The 20,876-nt window shown below is 47.0% G+C and overlaps 1 protein-coding gene across 11 annotated transcripts in view; it reads left to right on the top strand.

The window, feature by feature from the left end:
• Positions 1-20,618, top strand: part of PATJ (PATJ crumbs cell polarity complex component) — a 303,918-nt gene extending 283,300 nt beyond the window's left edge. For 5 of the 11 annotated variants that reach the window (XR_011532435.1, XM_070592211.1, XM_070592209.1 and 2 more), the window contains 3 exons: positions 11,186-11,292; positions 14,274-14,397; positions 18,501-20,618. Coding sequence is in view for 8 of the 11 variants with exons in the window: in XM_070592211.1 (XP_070448312.1) it covers positions 11,186-11,292; positions 14,274-14,397; positions 18,501-18,647 (378 nt within the window). In the remaining 3 variants the exon portion in view is untranslated. The remainder of the gene's footprint in view (positions 1-11,185; positions 11,293-14,273; positions 14,398-18,500) is intronic. The other 6 variants (XR_011532436.1, XM_070592217.1, XM_070592214.1 and 3 more) reach the window with 3 other exon arrangements.
• Positions 20,619-20,876: the final 258 nt, after the last annotated feature.

The raw sequence follows: 20,876 nt of genomic DNA, 5'->3' as shown, positions 1-20,876 counted from the left end.
GGCTCCAAGGGAGAGACCTGAACTAAAGAGGAGAAAGAGGAACAGAGAGATTGTCTCACGTGGTTGACTGAGTTGGAAGTTTGAGATCAGCTGGAAAGTTTGGGGCAGAATTATGATAAGTATATAAAAATGAAAAGGAGAGCATTATTAACCTTGGGGAATATAAACTTGTACCAAAAAAAGGAAATGTAATTATAGTATAGTATTTGGCTCAGTATGAATAACACTTATATAGATAGTACAAGTCATAATAATAAGACCAATACAACCAAACATCATGAGGCATAAAATATTAGTAGCATGGGGGTTTTCGGTGTATTAATGGAAAGAAAAATATAGAGAATTAAATCTTTAAAGTTGAAGTAAAAAGAAAAGAGATAGTTGGAAATTGTTAGAACTACAGAGGTTAAGTATATTTAAAGAAACACAGGAAACAAGTAGAACTTAAAAATAATATAAAACTGAAGTGGAAGAGTTTGGCAAGCTCAATTTTCACCTGTTGAAATAGGGAGTCGATAGACATCAGGAAGATGATAAATTTCAAAGTAGACATATAAGCATGTTACTCGGCTTATTCCTTTTGAATTGAAAAGAGAAAAGTTTAGTGTGTCTCGAGGGAGTAAGAGTGCTGAATTTTTAATCATGTACTGTACTATTTAATTTTTTATCATGTGTACACAGAAAGAAATATCCTAGAAAAAAGAATAGAAAAGAACCAGGAGTCAAGAATATAGGCCCTAGACGCTAGGGAGAAAAGAATTTTAAGAATAGCACACTCATCAATGAGGCAAAAGTAAACTGTGGAAAAGTCACTAAACTGGCAGATAAATCGCCAGCAATCTTTGATAGTACTGGGTGCTTTCTTTCCGCATTGGTGGCAAATCAGTAGAGAGCAAGGGAGTAGTTGGGAGCAAAGGAGGCAGAAGAAAAGGTGGGGATGGTGTTACTTCTGAAGAAGAAGGAAAGAAATCTTGCAGGGGAGTTTCAGTCTGGTGGCTTCCCTTTTAGGATGATCATTTTCTAAGAAAGAATAACAAAAAGATGCTGGTATTTGAGAGAAGTGCTTCTCAAACCTTAGCATGCTCCAGAATCCCCTGGAGGGCTCGTTAAACTCGGTGCTGGGTCCCACCCCCCAGAGCCTCTGATTCTGTGGGACTGAGGTGGGACCCAAGAGTTTGCGTTTGTAACAGGCTCCCAGGTGTTGCTGATGCGGCTGGTTCAGAGACAGCCTGAGCCCGCTGGAGCGATGCATTACTCGGGGCTGAGGAAGGGTTTGCACGTGCTATTCTTTATGCCTGGAGTACCCGTCTCAGCCCGCCCTCATCCCCCCTTTACAAATCTTGTGAAATCCTTTGTTTAGAAACTCTCCAACCAAGAACAGAGAGTGTCTGGGGGTTAGTTTCCCCCCAGACCATGAATTTATCCAAAACTAAGGCAGCGTCTGTGCTTGTAGCACAGGGCCTGGCCCAGAGCTGACGCCTAGTGAGTGCTGGCCACATCGAGTGGGTTGCTGAGCCATGCTGATCTAGCTGAAGGACGTGACCTTATAGAGGAAAAATCAGCACAGTTACCAATTTGGTCCAGAAAAACCCCAGTAGAGAAGAAAGATGGATTGGGCTGGGAATTGAAAAGGCATGTGGTGGAGGATGCAGGGCAAGCGTCTGAAGGCACCTGTGAGTGTCACGAAAGGGGTGGTTGTGAGCAGTCCTCCACCGTGGCTGAGGAATAAAATCCCTGATTGCAATCCCCATTGCTGGGTCTCGGCCAGGATGTAATTGGTCTAGGATGTGGCACGGCCGTGGGAGGCTGAAGCTTCGCTGGTGATTCTCTTATATAGCCAAGGCGAGACCCGCGGCTCTGGGGTTCGTGATGGAGACAAAGCCAAGTGACGCCAGGAAGGGGTGGTAAGCTCCAGGAAAAGGACAAGGACCTAAAGATTTGGAACTTGAAATGAAGACCTAGTAGAAATTCTGTAGCACAGGGCGGCTTCAGTGCCAGAAAGCTGTGTGTTTTGAATCCCTCACCCATCTCTTCAGTTTCCTCTAAATAGGGGTCATAGCTCCTTTCTTCAAGGTCGCTGTGAGGATTCGATGAGGTGTAACGTTTAGTAAAAACAGTGGGTTGCAAATGGTAAGCATTAAATAAGTGGTATTTTATTGCTTTCATTATAATAAGAGGTTTCCTATATAGTCATGAAGGGACGTGGTTTTCTCGGTGGCAGTTGAGATGTGCCACTAGATGCTGATGTGGTCGCCATCACTTTGCCCCTTCTTCTCTTACTCTAAAGTGAAAACATCGCACTCTGCAGACCATGGTATTTTAAAAACAGACACATTATAATCAGTATATTCTGATGTCACCGAAATCGGTGTCCCTGGATTCTGAACAAAAACGTCAAGCAGATGTGCTTCCTGCTTCATTGGGTTGCACCCGTGCCAGGCTGGGACAAGGCAAGCTTTTCTTGACTGTTCTTCCATCTTAAGGTGCAGCTTTCTCAGGGACCCTTAACTTGACCGCCGTCCTGTCCGTCTGCAGCACACTGCACCGTGGACCTAGGACCCGGGCTGGCTGTGAGCGCTCAGTCTGTATTTCGTACTGCGAGATTTGGGTCCTGACACCTCTAAGGGCTGGTCTTACTCCTTCACAGGATCAGCAGCTCCAGAAAGTTCTGAGCAGGGAGCTCAAGCTTTTGTGCATTGTAACATCCTAACTTATCTGGAAGATGTTTCAACTTCTCAATTCTCCAAAATGTAATTCCCTGGCCATTTTTTTCTTAATTGAGATTATGATAGTTTACATCCTTGCGAAATTTCAGTTGTACATTATTATTTGTCAGTCATATTGAAGGTGCACCACTTCACCTTTTGTGCCCACCCCCCTTTCTCCTGGTAACCACTAATCTGTTCTCTTTGTCCACGTGTTTGTTTATCTTCTACATATGAGTGGAGTCATACAACGATTGTCTTTCACTGTCTGGCTTATTTCACTTAACATAATACCCTCAAGGTCCATCCATGTTGTTGTGAATAGGACGATTGTATCCTTTTTTATGGCTGAGTAGTATTCCATTGTACATATATACCCCATCTTCTTTATCCATTCATCAGTCACTGGACACTTGGGTTGCTTCCATGTCTTGGCTATTGTGAATAATGCTGCAATGAACATAGGGGTACATGAATCTCTTTAAATTGCTGATTTCAAGTTCTTTGGATATAGATACCCAGTAGTGGGATGGCTGGGTCATATGGTATTTCTGTTTTTAACTTTTTGAGAAATCTCCATACTGTTTTCCATAGTGGCTGTACCAGTTTGAATTCCCACCAGCAGTGTATGAGGGTTCCTTTTTCTCCACATCCTCTCCAACATTTGTTTTTTTTTCTTTTGGTTATTTTAGCCATTCTAATGGGTATAAGGTGATATCTTAGTGTAGTTTTGATTTGCATGTCCCTGATGATCACTGATGATGAGCATCTTTTCATGTGCCTATTGGCCATCCGTATATCTTCTTTGGAGAAATGTCTGTTCATCTCCTCTGCCCATTTTTTGATTGGGTTGTTTAATCTCTTGTTGTTGAATTGTGTGAGTTCTTTATATATTATGGAGATTAAGCCTTTGTCAGAGATATGATTTGCAAATATTTTTTCCCAGTTGGTGGGTTGTGTTTTTGTTTCAATCCTGTTTTCCCTTGCCTTGTAGAAGCTCTTTAGTTTGATGAAGTTCCATTTGTTTATTCTGTCTATTGTTTTCCTTGTCTGAGAAGACATGGTGTCTGAAAAGATCCTTTTAAGACTGGTGTCAAAGGGTGTACTGCCTATATTTTCTGCTAGAAGTCTTATGATTTCTGGTCTTACCTTTAAGTCATTGATCCATTTTGAGTTTATTTTTGTGAATGGCTTAAAGGAATGGTCTATTTTCATTCTTTCACATGTGGCTGTGCAGTTTTCCCAGCATCATTTGTTGAGGAGACTTTCCTTTCTCCATTGTATGCCCTCAGCTCCTTTCTCGAAGATTAGCTGTCCATAGATGTGTGGTTTTATTTCTGGGCTTTCAATTCTGTTCCGTTGATCTGTGTGCCTGTTTTTGTACCAGTCCCATGCTGTTTTGATTACTGTAGCTTTGTAGTAAGTTTTGAAGTCAGGGATTGTGATGCCTCCAGCTTTGTTCTTTTTTCTCAGGATTGCTTTAGCAATTCGGGGTCTTTTGTTGCCCCATATGAATTTTAGGATTCTTTGTTCTATTTCTGTGAAGAATGTCTTTGGGATTCTGCTTGAGATTGCATTGAATCTATAGAATGCTTTAGGTAGTATGCACATTTTAACTATGTTTGTTCTTCCAATCCATGTGCGTGGAATGCCTTTCCGTCTCTTTATGTCGTCATCAGTTTCTTTCAGGAAAGTCTTGTAGTTTTCATTGTATAGATCTTTCACTTCCTTGGTTAAATTTATCCCAAGATATTTTATTCTTCAGGTCAGTGGCCTCCCTCTCCTCAGGTGGGCATTCATTAAATGTTTGATCCTAACAAGTTTGGGGAGGACATGAGGATAGAAAGTACTGTCATTAAATGCATGGGGAGAGTTTAAACTGGTGCAACCACTTGGCAGTTTAGGAACGTCTGTTAAATTTATTATGTTTATACCCATCACCCGGCAGTTCTGTTATCTCGTTATCTGCCTTAAAGATCCACCCAAGGTGTCTATAGCGACACTGTGTGCAGCAATAGGGAGGAACATAAGTTTAAAAGACCCACAAGTGTTGAACCAGGTTAATGGTTTGGAAAGGTGAGTGGTGAGCAGAGGACATCTGCCACACCTCCAGGTCCCTGGGAATGAGGGGTGAGAGGACAGGTTGCTGATCCGAGGAGTGTAGCAGCCAGACCGTGAGCTGCAGATCGTGAGAGCTGGAGCTGGCCCTGGCCAGTCCAAGGAGCCCAGCACCACAGCTCTTAAACCACATATTCACGTCGCACTGGCCTCAGTACCCATCATCTAAGGACCTCAGAGCGACCCTGCCTTCCCCGGGAATCCTGTCCTCCCCTCTCCTCCCTCCACTTTGCACGGCGTGTGTCCACGTCTGCCCCCCACACTAGATGACATCGATTCTGAGCCCGTTGGAGAGTGGAGACCGCATGTGCCTTCCCTCGGTTTCCTCTGCTCCCGTCCCTATCCTCAGAGCCTACCACAGAGGTCTGTACCCAGGAGTTCAAGATTTACTTTAAAAAGTGAGCGAACATCCTATTAGCCTGTTTGTCTTCCCTCTTTTTACAAACATACACATAGACCTCTCCCAGCCTTCCCTCCACGTCGCTCAGTCCCTGGTGTTGATGGGGGGAACCCTCAGATGCAGGGTTGGGCCAAGACTCGCAGACTACGTTCCTTGAGCTTGTATCCAGCTGAACATACACACCCTTCCGCGATCAGATTGTCCCCTCTTGCAGGTCAGTCTCTGGGAACACCAGTCAACTCTGAGACCAGGATGGTTGATGCAAATGCCTTTGGCTGTAAGTGACTGGAAAGTCATTCTGGAGGTGACAGACTGCTGCTCTCCTTGTCTTCCTGCAAAAGACCAAGCTGTGGGTAAAAATCCTTTGCTTTTCCCATCCAGCCCCTTGGCTTCCATTCCTACAAAATGAGCCTGGGCCTGGACAGCTCCAAGGATGCTAGGTGGGTCTCTAGAATCTAATATTATCAGTGGGTGGGAGCCCCTTTTTTATTTCAGGGTTAAGGGGTAAGCAAGAGGCCTTCATGTTTTGGAGAGATGTGAGTTTTTCTTTAAGATAGAAATGTTTTTACATTTTTCTAGTTAAATAAAAAAAATTCAGTTTTTACCCAAATAGAACTATATGACCGGTTTCACAACTTACATGGCTGATTTCATGGACTCTTGAAAGTGCGTTTTCTTTCTAACATTAAAAGCTATCCTCCTAGAACATCTGTGGGTGTGGACCCCCCCACACCCCCAGCCTTCTCCTGGTGGTACCTGGGTCAGGGGAGGGGGTGGTTTTCCGACTGGTTGCCAAGCACAAGCTATGATGACCTCCCATGCTGCTTGCGGCTGCTGGTTCGACTGCCTCTCTGCCCCTCTGCCTCTCCTTGTCACCTCTGTCAGTCTCCATGTCTAGACTGTAAACTCTGTGCCCACCAAGTGGCAGGTCTGTACCTTCACACCGGATGGTCTGCCACGGACCGCATGTGATTCTAGAGTGAACCGGTATGCATTTGAATCCAGGCTTCACTCCTTAACTGACCTTGGGAAAGTTACTTAACCTCTCTGCTCCAGGTTCCTCTGTCTGTAATATGGGAATAATAACGGTACCTCCCTCTGTAGGGACCCAGAAGGGTACTTAGCAGCAAGTAATTGCTCTTACATTCAGTGGTTGTGACGCTGTCATATATTGAATAAATGAGCGAGTGAAGGAGGGAGCAGATTGCCATCAGATCTTGGCTTTTGAAGGCACCTTAGAAGAAACAATATTTTACTGACTTTCCTCCCCAACCCTGTAGTGGATGGTCTGTTTCACGGTCGGCTGAGCATGCCTGTCCAAAGCCCCACCGTGTGTAGGAATCCTCTCCCCACATCCCACTGGCCTTGCTGGATGCTCACATCCCAGAAGCTGTGCCATGCCGTTCTGTACCTGCTGAATTATTAGGGTTTTTTCCCTTGAAAGGACCCACGACCAATCTCCTTGTAACCTCTGTCAGTCTGCCTCTGTTCTGTGGAAATTCAGAAGACTGAGTCCCATGATCCCCATTCCTTAGGCAGGTTTTAGAGTCATTCCTTCTCTCCGCAAATACTCCCTAGGCAACTGCTGTGTGCCAGGCACGTTGATGCTGAGAAGAGTCCTTAGCCTCGTGATCCTGCGATTGGGTGGGAAAGAGAGCTAACAGTCACACAAATATGTGTCGGCACAATTTGTGAGGAACACTTTGAGCATGCTGTGGAGAGAGAAACAGGAGAAATTAATATAAACACGGGCAGTCAAAGAAGCTTGTATGACACAAGTGACTTTCCAGCTGACCCCGGGGCCAGGCCGACTGGGCTGTGGCAGGTGGCTTCCGGGCCCAGGGAACTGGAATGCGGGGCACACTGGGACGAGGAGATGGGATGAGAGGGCGGGCCTGGGGGAGAACCTTCGTGTGACCAATTATGGAGTCTGAATTTTGTTCCAAGAACAGAGAGAGACCGCTGAAAGGTTTTAAGCAGGGGAGTGCCCTTGTCCATGTTATATTTATAAAGATAACTGGCTGTTGTGTAGGAGAGACTGGAGGAGGGTGAGGGGATTCCAGGTAAAAGGCAGTTGACGAGGATGGATTGAATCAGGAGGTCGCCGTAGAGATGAAAAGTCAACAGATTGGAGACGTCTTTTGGAGCTGGCATCAGAGGACCTGGTGGTGGATTCCAGTGGCAGGTGAGGAAGGGAGGGAGGCATCGGGTTGCTATTCAGAGACTAAGCCCCTGTACAGTTAGATCCTTTCCAATTGGACAGTCACCAGCCAGCAATCAAGTATTTTCAATATTATACCTCGTAGATTTCTAATTAGGCAGCTGGAGGAGCCATCTACCAAAAGGAGGAAAAGTGTGTCGACGCAAAATAACCAATAACTATCCTATAGGTAAGAGAATAAGCTGAGTTTATTATGAGCTAAGAGAATAAGCTGAGTTTATTATGAGCCAGAATGAAGATTATAACCCAGGAAGGCCTTAGAAAGCGTTCCAGAAAAGCATGGGTTTCAGTACGGTCTTATATCTTTTTAGAACAAAGAATGTACGTTAAACACACCCGGGATACATTTTCATCAGAATTTCAAACAGGTGTTCAGTTGCAAATTAGCAGGTCAACATGACCCTGATGTCAGGAGAGGCACTAATCCCGGCCTTGCCAATATGGCGTAGGAGGGGCAGTCTGCATTCTCATCTTAAGAGAGTACGTTCTTGACTTTGATGGTTAAGCAGAGTACAATGTATGTTTGACAGGCCATAAGTCAGGCTTTTTAGTTCAAGCCGAATCAGTTTTGAGCCCAAATAGTTACTTTACCCCGTATACCTCAATAGGTGAAAACCTCTTGTCAAGTGAATTGAGGGGATTTGGTTGTTGGATCAAGATTTTGGAGTGCAGGGGCCGGCCTGGTGGCACAGTGGTTAAGTGTGCACATTTCACTTCTCAGCGGTCCGGGGTTCACTGGTTCGGATCCCGGTTGTGGACATGGCACTGCTTGGCACGCCATGCTATGGCAGGCATCCCACATATAAAGTAGAGGAAGATGGGCACGGATGTTAGCTCAGGACCAGGCTTCCACAGCAAAAAAGAGAAGGACTGGCAGTACTTAGCTCAGGGCTAATCTTCCTCAAAAAGAGTTTGGAGTATTAATTTTAGTAAACCTTTTGCTAGCGCCTACAAACAGGTTCCCTACCCACCACACAAGAGGGGTCAAGTAAAAACTGGACAACAGGCTTATGGCAAGGAAAGGGTTTTTATTTCAGGTAACATCAGCCAGGAGATGAGAATGAGCCCTCAAATTTGTCTCCTTTCCTCTCATCTCCCTGAAAGAGGGGAGGCAGGGGTTTTAAAGGTTTGTGAGGAATGTGGCCACTGGTAGGGATGGGGGGAGCCTGTGGCCTTGGGCACTTTCCTGCCAACCTGTGTTCAGCCGTGGGAGGCTGCTTACAGGGAGGAGGATGATAAGGGCATTTGCAGGTGGGCCACCTTGGCTCTTGTCTCCATGGCGACTAGTGGGGATGGTGGATTCTGGAGCCTGGAACCCAGGGAGCAAGCAGAGAAGGAGTGCTTTGGTTTTAACCCCATATGTGCTGGGTTTAATGTAGGGGAACTGATGTCAGGTCCTCATCACCTTGAGACATTAAAATGCAGATGTTAACTGGCGTTTGGATATCACAGACTGGGGCACGTCAGCATGCTGTTGGTTTAAAGCTGTGGGAATGTGGCTATGCGTCACCTGGACCCCTCATGTGCAAGTGGGAAGTGGGCCCCAGCTGCAGGAAGAAAGCCAGAAAGTGTGGGTTGTGGAAGTCTGGGCCGCGGGATGGGAGCTGCACTGGAGTGGATTTATGAGGCTGGTGTGGGTCAAGAGGAGGTAGATTACAGAGGTCACATGCAAAGACCACTCCAGTACATTCACTGTGAGGGAGGACAGAGAGGGCTGTGTGAGTGGAGGGCTCTGTGGTCAGGGAGAATCTGACTTCCTCGGTCTCTTATCCTAAATATTCCCCCAATTCATTCAGTCATTCTTTATATGAGGGTATTTCCAGAAGATCCTATAACTTGTACATAGCAGTGTTTCCCCCAGAATAGGATGCTTCACCCAAAGGGTGTTCCTACCAGTCGGCCCTTTGCTTTCTCTGCTCTAAACACTCTGTGACAGATGCGGCTGAGCTGAGCCGTCGGGCCGGCCGCGCCCTCTGTGGGCTGGTTCTGAAACTGCAGTCAGGTCCAGCCCGTCACCGTCCCTGTGCACTGAGTGTTAGCACCTTGATCAGAAGCAGAGGTCCCACCAACTTTTGAGAAAGGAGCTCTGATAATGAGCTGGGTTGGGAGACCACTCAGGGTGGGCAGGCAAGGCAGGCTTTTATGATGCCGCTTAACAGAGGTGGAAGCTGCAGCAGGCAGAGCCTCATTCCCTGGGGAGAAACAGCTCCGGAGCTTCGTTCATGTCCTGGTTTGGGCTGTCAGAGCTACGCTGTGTCTCTTGTGAATGCTTTGGGATGTTATTTGAGGAAGATACAGTGGATGTTTTGGGGGTTTTTTTTTTAAAGATTTTATTTTTCCATTTTCTCCCCAAAGCCCCCCGGTCCTTAGTTGTATAGTTTTAGTTGTGGGTCCTTCCAGTTGTGGCATGTGGGACACCGCCTCAGCATGGCTTGATGAGCAGTGCCATGTCCGCGCCCAGGATCCGAACCAGCGAAATCCTGGGCTGCCAAAGCACAGCGCACGAACTTAACCACTCAGCCACAGGGTTGGCCCCCAGTGGATGTTTAAATGGCTTTATTCTACTGTACTTTTCTTGGTGACCATTTAAAAGGCAAATCAGAGGGAGTCAGATGTTCGTTCTTTCTTTCACTCACCAGATGTTCATTGAACACCTGCTGTATGCCAGCTCTGCTCTGCGTGCACAATGGGGGCACCGTAGTGAACAAGCAGACAGACCTGCCTCACGTTCCAATGGGAAGTGACAGGCAGGAAATGAGACCCATACAGCCCCTTGGTGATGGCAGTAGGAAGGAGACACCAGGCAGGGAGAGGTGGGCGGCTGGGCTGCGTGCGGGAGTGGAGGTTTTAGTTAGAGGGGCTGGGAAGGCCACTGAAGACCTGAGGGGGAAGCGCTGGCCGTGCAGAGTGTTCCAGGCAGAGGTGCAGCCGTCTCGAGTGCTGAGGCGGGGTGGTCTGGCCTTTAGAGGACCAGCGTGAACACAGGAGGTGGTCAGGAGACCCAGCAGGGACGGGACGGGGCAGGCGCAGCTCCAAGTGCAGACTCAGCTTGTGACCTGAGGGAGTGGGGGTCCTCTGGGCAGCTTCAGGTGGAGGAGGGAAACAGTCTGCGGGCTGTAGGCTGCGGGGCCACCAGGGAGGGGGCTAGTGTGAAACACAGGCAAGAGGTGGTTTTGTAGAAAGACCAACAGGATTTTATGAGGCTTGAATGTGGGTTGTGAGAGAAAGAGTGGTCAAGGATGACGCCAGGTGTTTGCAAACTGAAAGAATGAAGTTGCGATTACCTGACGTGAGGAAGGCTCCGGGAGTGTAGGGGGTGGGGAGGGCGCTGCTCCGTGCTGGACACGCTGCATTTGAGATACCTACTGGACGCCCGAGTAGAGACGTCAAGCTTGTGAGTGGATGTTTGGATTGGCGTTAAGTAAGAGATGGTGCTGGAGAAACAGATTCGGGAATTATCCTTACACTTGCACAGATGGTGTTTAAATTCATGAGACGCAGTGACCAAGGGGCTCTGTTGAGATGGAGAAGATGAGCTCCAGGACTGAGAGCTGCGGCTTTGTCACTGTGGTGTCACAGAAGGCAAATGAAGAAGCAGCTGAAAGACAAATAACCTGCGGTGCCACACGCTGCGGATCGGTTGCATATGATGCGCACTGAGAGCTGGCCTCTGGGGGTAGCCTGGGTCTTGGGTTCTCCTCTGACTTGCGATGCGTTGTCTTGTGCTCATTCTTCCCGCAGGTTGTGGCAGATACCAATATAAGCGCCATAGCCACTCAGCTTGAAAACATGTCTGCGGGCTACCACCTCGGTTCACCCAGTGCCGAGCACCATCCGGATGACACGGAGTGAGTATCCGAGATGCGGAGTGCCTGTTCCGTGTGTGGGCAAAGCTCAGGGAGCCCTTTTACGGATTGTGTTGATGGAGAGGAGTGGGACAGCGCACAGTGCCTCTCCGACGCTGGAGGATCCCCAGGGAAGCACCAGGGTCTCTGAATTTCTCACAAGCACATTCCACGTGTGAGTTGTGAACAGGCTTGTTGCAGGGCCTGCACATGCTCCAGCTGGTCACTTTGACACCGTGCCTGTGCCTTCTCCCCTAAGAAACCCCACGTTTATAGCCCAGGGGCACCCTGCTTTATTACACAAGGAATCAGCTTCCCTCAGTTTTCTAAGCTGAAATCTTGTTCTGGGGTTAAGTCTTGTTATACTTGCTGGTATTCGTCATTAATGCCAGTCAGTGCAGCTAAAGTTGCTCATTCAAGCAGAGTTTCTCAAACTGGAATGTGCATAAGAATAAGGTAAAGAGCATATTTAAAAATGCCGATTGCCCTGGCCCCTTTCTCAGAGATTCTGAGTGGGTGGTCTACACTGCATTCTCCAGGGAGATTTTTCAGCTAGGGAGAGGATCCAGGCAGAGCGTCCGTCCTTCGAGAAACGCTGCCTGGAGTTTCTCCTCTGGGTCCCACCGGGCCTGGTCACCAGCAGGTGCTCAGTAAACGGTGGTAGCTTATTGGAGGATCTGATGATCACAGCCGTTCCCAACTTTTTCCTGAAAGTTCATCAGCTTAAGTGACATCTTTGAGTTTGTTTTTCTGGAGGAAAGAATATAAAACTAAGCTCATTTTACTTTTTCCTCATTATGAAATTGAGGAATGCATGCTATTAAAATATGGCAAATACATGAAAGTATAACATTTTCAAGTTACAGTGGCCCTTCCCTTAAAAGACTCAGGGCCCTTGTAGGACGAGAGGACGCATTTGACATCCTTTCAGGCGCGTGGGACACAGAGATGCCCTTGTAAGCCTGGCCTCTTTGCTGTGATTCCACAGCTCCTGGCAGGTTGGGAGCCACTAGCATAAACAATGGAAAATCACTTAGAGTCCAAGTGTTAACATTTGGAGATAGATTTTTTACTAGTCTTCTATGTGAAAGTACATTAAACCAATTAAAAATGTGAGTTAAATGGCGGCGACTCCAGTGAGGTGACCAGTGGACGGTGGAGCTGACTCCTCCCTCTGGCCCGGAAGCGGGGCTCTGGCTGTGAACGGGCACAGTCGGGAAGGTCTCTCCTGATGTGGTGGCCCCCAGGGGCTCTGCAACAATGGCTTTGGACTTCTAGGTTCCATTTCAATATCATTGGGAATGGGGCTGTGGGTGAAAGAGGAAACACGATCGAGTTCACGTCTAGCCAGGGGCCCTTACTGAGCATTTACACGGCCAGCAGGTGGTGAAAGGTAGAGCCTGTCCATGACGTCATTGCCGCTCCACCTCGGGGGCACTCGTCATTAGTCCAGCAGATGGTCACTGACCCTTCCAAAGGCTGGACGCTGTGCAAGGGCAGGGTCCTGAGGATTCAGACTTAGAAACGTAGGGGAAGGCATTGCCCCAGTCCTCAGGGAGCTCCAGAGAACTAGAAACACAGCCCCATCCGTCCTTGGTACAGGAGAGAGCTGAGGAAGCTGAGGGGCATGACTCACGAGGGACTGTGCCTGGGGGCACGAATGCTTCAGCTGAGTTTTAAAACAATTGGCAAAAGCAGGGGTGGCGTTCAGAACAGTGGTTGCCGGCTATGAACAATCCATGAGTCCGTCATCAAGAAGTGGTGTCAGTGTGAACCATCTGAAAACTAAGCCTAAAATAAGCCAGGCCGAATTGACAAGGGGGACAGGGAAGAATATCCTAGTCAGACAGAACCACATCTTCACAGATTACTCATGTCCCACTTTTGCAAATTTCTCTAAACACATGAGTGTTGAGTTCGTATCGGAGGGCTCTGCCGCTCGGATACACAGGCTGCCGCACGACCAGCGGTGCTGCCAGGACACAGACAGACCTCTGTGCACATGTGGACGACAGGGTCTGGGTACCAGAGCTCCCTTAGGCTCCCACCCTTCCGACAGCCACACCTGGGATAGGAAACTGGCGTAAGCTTAGACTTAACTGCTTGAGCCCACGTGGGTGGTTTAATTTTGAGCCATGTTGTTTCCGAGAGAGAAGACTTCCACACTGGACGAGCCTTTGAAATCCAAATTCCGCATTCGAAACGCTGGGTGTTACCCATTTGGCTTCACCTCGGTTTCTCTCTTCTCCTGGATTTCAGCTCTCCTTTGCACAGTCATGATCCTGAGTTTGTGACAGGCAGCATGCGCAGTGCCGGGTGTACTCAGAGGACTGAGACTCACGGGGTTCCGAGTCTGGCAGAGGAGAAGGATGGTCCAGTAATCCCCATAGACTTGAGTGCCGTGTGGAAGTCGGGACCAGGAGCAGAGGGAGCACAGCAGACTGTGTGGCTCACTCTCTGAGGGAGTCGGGAAAGCTGCTCAGTGGAGGGGGCTGGAAGAGGGAGCTCCCACCCCAGGGGGTGCGAGGGTCCAGGCAGGAATACTGAGCTGCCGGGCTGCCGTCACCCGTGGTGGACAGAGGCCACCTGCAGACGACAGTCTGTGCCGGGCTCGGGGTGGCCCCGCCTCCGTCCCCATGCGCCTTCCTCAGGGGTGTCAGCACAGTTCACTCAGCTTCAAACTCTGAGAGTTAGAACTAAGCACACAGAAGGTGCTGTGACAATTTCAGCATCATGGCTTTATTTTTAATTAGAAAACAGTGAGCTTTATGTAAGAGAAATTCCTGAAACGTCATCAGTGTTGGTCGTTAGTGCGGCATGAGGTGGGAAATTTAAAAATGAGCTTGCTCTCGGAGTGTTTGATTTGATACTCGAGCCTCCGCAGTTTCGCGGTATGAAAGTCTCTCTCAGTCTGCGTCCTTCTGTTAGAGTGACGTCCCTGCAGTGCCTCTTCCTGAACTAAACGGCGTGCATTGTGTTTTCAGAACGCCTCCGCCTAAGACCATTGCCTTGGAGAAAGGCTCTGACGGGTTGGGGTTGAGTATTGTAGGGGGTTATGGAAGTCCCCATGGAGACCTGCCAATTTATGTCAAGACTATATTTGCAAAGGTATTTTTTCCTTTTTACTGTCCTTTTGTTTTCTTATCAAACCTAGGTGAGATTTTCTCAAGTGCTTTGCTGTGCTGTGCTTTGGCTGTCCCTGGGCGTGTGATGTATGCTTACTTCATCTGAATCTTCTAGGAAATTCCCGCACCAGACTAGCGAAAGAAGAGTTGTGTGATAATATCAGAGGCACAAGAGGTGTAATGTTCTTTGGACCCTGTCACAAAAGTAGATGCTAACGGATTTTAAGGAAGGTCTTCCTTCGGCAACACAGTATAAAGGGCAGTGCCACGCTCTTTGGAAGCTGGCCTTGGAAGTCTTGTCCTGGGCGAGACCAAAGATGTGGCTTTCTCCCTTAAGAAAAGAGAACAGATGCCAGAGGGCTGCGCCATAAGCTGTGAGCCAGCCGCTGCTCAGTGCAGCATTGGGCCGCCCGACACCAAAACGCCGGGATGCTGTGTAGCTTATGGCACTTTCTCTTTTCCAGTCCTCCGCCAAGTGCTTTAGGATCAGCCTGAGAGGCTACACTAAGACTGGATGATAGAGTGTTTTTTAGGAATTAAATGTTTCCATAAATCCTATTTAATTAATACCCAGGTCGTGGCGTGCAGCCCCGCTGCTGCCTCTAGGTGGCTCTTAGATAAGTTATTTTTAACTCCATTGTGATGTTTAAAGTTGGAATTTAGTTTTCTTATACATTTTGAAGATCTCTGAAAAGTATTAGTATTGATATTACAACTTTATTCCTCTTTATTCCTTTATTTATTTATTGGTTTTATCACAGTCAGTCATTCATTGATCAGATTGCTTCCCACTGCTTTATTTTCCTAAAGAAATGAAGGTCTTCGAAAGAAGACATAAGATAGCTTCTGTCTCTTTCTGGAAAGCCATACTGTACCCTACTCACAAGGTGGCCCCCACCCTAGCAGACCCCATCACCTGTCAGTTGGGCCTGACCGAGACCCGAGCACGATCCTAAGGTCACTTGGCAGGTGATTCTGGAGCACATTAGACCCCTGCAGACTGCCCGTCTGTTTCCATCCTGCGAGGGTGCCTGTAAGACAGCACGTCATTCCCAGCACGCATCTGCTGACCTGGAGGTGGGCTAACGGAAAGCGGGCCGGCAGACCAGAAACACCTCGGACGACCGTGCTGCCCGTCTATAACTGCCACGGTGGGTGGGCCACCTACAGACCCTCCTTTTCCCAAGAAGGCACCATAAGTAGTTGTGATGATCATTCTTTGGGGCATTATCATACATACTCTGCTTTTACAGGAGGCAGCCATGTAGTAAGGATGGTGGACAGGCTGCAGACTCAGCCCCATGTGTTAGCGAGTTCTGCCCGCCTGCCTTCACCTCCAGAAGGGCGTCCAGAATGTTTGTAGTCATCTCACCTCACAACTGTGGGTTGAGCAGCTGCAGTCCAGAGAGAGGACGGGTGGGCCTCTGAGGTTTTGACCCGGAGCCCAGAGTTCTGCAGACTGCCCAGCGGCACCTTGCTGCACCCACACGTAGACAGGGGCCGGAGTCACGCACCTTTGCCGGGGCACCGGAACACACAGCCGGGAGTGGAATGGCCGTGCGTTGCTGGTGGATTTTTTAAAAGAAACCACCTCAAATCCTATTGGGACCTCAGTAGTGGGATCTGAAAGGACTGCAGCTCATATTGGGTGCCCTTTCCAAGGTCCCAACTGGAAGTGCTCATTTAGGAAGCACCTGTGCGAGCAGGAAGACGGTCACAAACACTGAATATCCTTGGTATGTTTCATTTTTTAAGGAATGGACCTTTTTTGTAAAGTGAGCCACACCTAAAAGTGAAAAGCCCTGAATTAACAAAAGAAAAAGTTCTAAAGCCCTAGCTAAGGCCCCCTCAGTTCAGTCAGTCTTCCAAGGCAAATAATTGCTACCATTATTATAACTTAGATGGTTCTCTAGAGTTTACTATAGTAAGAATTAGTTTAATGACTTTTTCTCCTCTTTTTGTTAGAGTAAGCCAATATATCCAAATTTAGAGGTTTTCTGTAGAGAATCAATAAACCAAAAACTAGCAAATGAGATTTTTCTTTTTTGATGGTGAAGACTTTCTAAAACAGATTCTGACACTGAGCTGAGCTTTCGCCCCTAGGAATTCTGAAGATCTGGGAACTATAGGTGTATGTTTTTCACGTTTTTTAACACTGAACATATCTTTTTAAAAATATTTGCTTAGGTCTCTGGATCGCAGATGTCCACAGGTGTGGATTTTTATGTGACCTTTCTGTGTCCTAAACCTTCAGTAAGTCTCTTGCTCAGCTAGGACACTAACTCGGCCCGTCACGGTGTTTTGCCCCCACAGTGTGACGCATCCCCGCCCTCGGGGCGTGCACGGTGTGTGAGACTCGGTCGATCTGATTATCGGGCTGTCGGGACCTTCCATTTTCTTTCAGGTGTTCAGTTGGGAACTCCAGACTTTGATAAGAGAACCTTCGCTCGTAGTCCCCTCAGCAGCCGAATTTTACCATAAGCCAGCAAGAGATTGGCTTAAAGATTTCAACAACCCTGAAAGTGGAGGGGTGTTTCAGAGCCTCTGAAAGCATGGGTCCGATCATCACTGGAGCTTCACTTTATTATACCCCCCATCACTGAGTAAACACCAGCTGCCACACGGTCATCCTGAGCACAGGGAACAGTCGATGGGAGATGCCCGTGTTCCGGCATCAGGGAAGGCTGAGTGACAGGCCAGCTCACACAGCAGGCTGCGTGAAGCCACATTTCCCAGCCAGATGCAGGCCTGTCTGTGAACACCTCTTTCTTCCTTCCTTGCTTTGTCCACAAGTGCCACGTTGAGAAAGCAGGAGGTGACGTGCAGGTCAGGAAGTCATCGTCAGTAAGCACAGCAATGCCTGAAATAGAGCATAAAAACTACACGGATGCCTGAGGTTTACTGAGGCCCTTAAATCTGAGCATAGAAGCCTGATAAAATCCAGTTACCTAGTGACTCTGATTCTCTCCATTAGGGTTACTTGTTTAATCCTGATTTAGTGCAGTTAACCCCCTCCCTAAAAGAAAAAAAGATCTGAGTGAAGTTGCGTGTTATTTAGTTTTGCTATTTTCCCCCAGTATAGACCTGGTTTTGAATATTCTTCATTCCAGAAATTCCAGATAATCCTCCTGCCACCTCAGGACCCACGCTGCATGGGACAGAGGTCCCTGGAGCGTCCGCGCCTCATCGCTCGGCTTCTGAGCGAGTCCCTCAGGGACTTGGTGCCTCTGGCCTTAGTTTCCCCACTAGTGGAACATCATTTAAAGGACCTCTGGCGCTAACTTTTCAAGGCATTTCCACAGTGACCCCAACAGATGGAGAAAGCTGCCTGTGAATCATTTTCTAGGTCTTGTCTTCCCTGACCAGTCCCAAATATTTCTAGTAATACCACGGCATTCTTAGATACTCAGCTTTAGGATGAAAAAGCCCTCACTTGCTTTGTGCCATTTTGAGGAGCCATGCATGGCTGGGCATATAGGGAAAGTGGTCATTTAGAAACCCATTTAGATGATCAAAGATAAAGTTGGAGCTTCTAAATATGATACTGCAAAATTTCAGAGATGCTACATGTTTGTGTATTTTTATAGAGAACAGCTTTCCTGAGATAAAATTCACACGCCATGCAGTTCACCCACCCAGAGGCTAGGCTTCTTTTTGACAGATCACCTCAGTGCTGAGAGCTTAGTTATGCAGTGGGAACCAGATACAATGACGCATTGGCGCCAATAAAACTAGCACCAGACTGGGTCCTGCCTTAGTTTGTGGATTACGTATGCATGAATGTGACGGGATGGGACATTCAAATGGCATTCAGTACTGAATGTTGAGTTAAGCTCCTACTTGTTAAAAGAAATGTGAATGCCAGCACTTTTCTACTTGTTTGTTATTTAAACAGTGCATAATTATGGTTACCGTTCACCCATTGTCAAATAACAGAACTTAAAAACATTGCTTAGAGCAACTTTAGTTGGTAGTTTTTAAAATTATTCTTTTAATTTGCACACCAGACACAAGGTAGAGGTTCTCATGTGATTTGGATAGCGATTGACGAGCCCCGGGCTAAACTGGAATGTTTCTGGTTTGTAGGGAGCAGCTGCAGGTGACGGCCGACTGAAGCGAGGTGACCAGATTTTAGCCGTTAATGGTGAGACTCTGGAAGGCGTTACTCACGAGCAAGCTGTGGCCATTCTGAAACGCCAGAGAGGGACTGTAGTCTTAACGGTGCTGTCGTGAGCCTGGGTCCTGATCGCAAGACAGGCGTTGCAGACTGTCACCGAGGATGCAGTTCTGAAAGAGGACGGAAAGCAGCCTCAACTAGAATCCACCTTCCTTCTCACTGCTGTCCCCTCGGCTCAGGAGGGATGGCTGAGGTTTCATGTAAATGTCCCAAACCAACAGTCGCCTCCCTAATATTTCCCAGCTTCTGTTACCTCGTGATGAGGTTAATTTCTAAAACTTGAGTGAGTCTTACCTGTTTTGCATTTAACATCGATGTTTATCAAGTAGTAGTAACCAGTTCTGATTGATTATGTGCGCCGAAACTGAAGTTAACAACCTCTCATTCCTTATGCGCTTTTCTCCCCATCCCAACTCATACAGAGGCTTCACGACAGCCTCGTCTCACCCAGTGAACAGAAACAAATGTTAAGCAACTTGTCATCTCGCTCGTAATTTACTCATGCTAATGTCTCCTCCAGTACACCAGAAACATTAGCAGTGTAATTAACTTCCCAGTGATCCTCACGATGAAACACCAGATTCTCCTGTGGGAAATTACTGTGCTCTCTTCTGAACAACTTACGGTCAGATAACTCTCAAATTCATTTCTCTGGATAGATCTTTATAAGTTAGTCATTGGTGATTATGATGAGTCAATTTGCAGACTGTAATCTGAAAATTCTGAAAGGCTTTCTAATTGTTTTCTTAGCTACACAAATCCATACCACTGAACAAATGCACCTTATTCTCAACAGGAACGTGTTCTGAATTCTAACAATGCCAAATTCTGTTCGATTCCAAGAAGTGCACCTGGAGTTGATGGCGTCTCAGTAGGCGAGCGTCATTCCCACCCCTCCATCTTCAGACGAGGCGGAGGAAGCTCCAGAGATCAGCAAGCTTTGCCTCAAGTCAGACGAGGTGTAGATGGCCTTGGCCTGGTGCCAAGTAGAGTGACAAATGTGAGTCTCCTTCTCCTCGGCTCCGTACCCGTCAGTCGAGCAGCGTAGACTGCAGGAATGTAGATGGAGTGACGTGCTTAGCCACAACGCGACTGAGCAAATGAACTGAGCCTAGGAGCCCGTGCTGGAAACACTTGGATCATGTTTCCTGGTCTCCCGGGAGCATCCCATTTCTTGAAATTTTGCATGCTAAGAAAGCAACTACAGCAGAAAATACAAGTATAAAGTTGGTCAGGGGCCTCCTTATTCAGGTACCAGCAGGAAGAGGAGGGAGATGCTTATCAGTGAGTTCTATAGGCTCTGCTGTAAAAAATGTGCCATGAAGGATGAGCACCAGGATCAGTAATAGACGTAGTTCAGCATTATTTAACTAAAACGCAATGCTGCAGATGGTGCACAGTAATTATCAAAATATAATGGGAAAGATAGATTTTAATTGAGAATAATCTTTGAGTAGATGTGATCATGAAGTGCATTAACTCTTGTTGGAATATTTTGTGGCTCTTCCAAAGTTTTGAGTGCCTAAATCTTGTGTTGAAAATGTCTTTCATGACTGGCATTAAGTTTTTTTAAATTACACACGGCTTTTGGAAATTCTAATGTATCCAAAATATGTGGTGGTGTTAGGATCTTGTCTTTCAATGCATGAGAAGCTATCAGCCTCAGAACGTTCTATGTTAATTGTATCCGCAAGAACACCTCAGGCAGCCAAGAAGAAATGAAGCCCAAATAAAACTTGAAAATGCACCTTAAAAAATATATATATATATGTATGTGTGTATGTAATACTTTTGAAATGTGATTCTGCTTGATTTTGTTGGAACGGCCATTAAATACACATTTTGAAATAACACGTTGTTGTGTTTCTTTACACATTTACTCTTTTAGGTCATGCTACTAAATGTCTATTGATAAAGAAATTGTGATGCTTTATACTCCGTGCTGCTGTAAATTGACAGAAGCAGTGCTTCTCATAACTGGTTCTGTCTGCTTGCATGACTAATAAATAATTGCCTTGTCAAAAACACTTCTTTGCATCAGAACTTTCTGACAAGCTAAGGGGATATGAAGATGGGAATTTGTAAAAGGAGTAGTTCTCTCATAGCCACACATATCGTTTTGGCCTCATCTTTTGGGCCATTTATGTATCGTAGTGATATCACTTGTTGGAGTTAGCATGAGAGGAAAGTAAACCAGGAAAAATAAACTGCTGAATGTCTGTATGTGTGAGATGTCTCCAAAGATTCTAAATAAATGTAGTTGCCTGAGGAGCAAATGGCGTCTT

Source organism: Equus przewalskii, chromosome 24 (assembly GCF_037783145.1).
Source record: "Equus przewalskii isolate Varuska chromosome 24, EquPr2, whole genome shotgun sequence".
Classification (NCBI taxonomy): Eukaryota; Metazoa; Chordata; class Mammalia; order Perissodactyla; family Equidae; genus Equus; species Equus przewalskii.
Note: the sequence above shows the minus strand (reverse complement) of the source record. Positions and strands in the feature narration are given on the sequence as shown.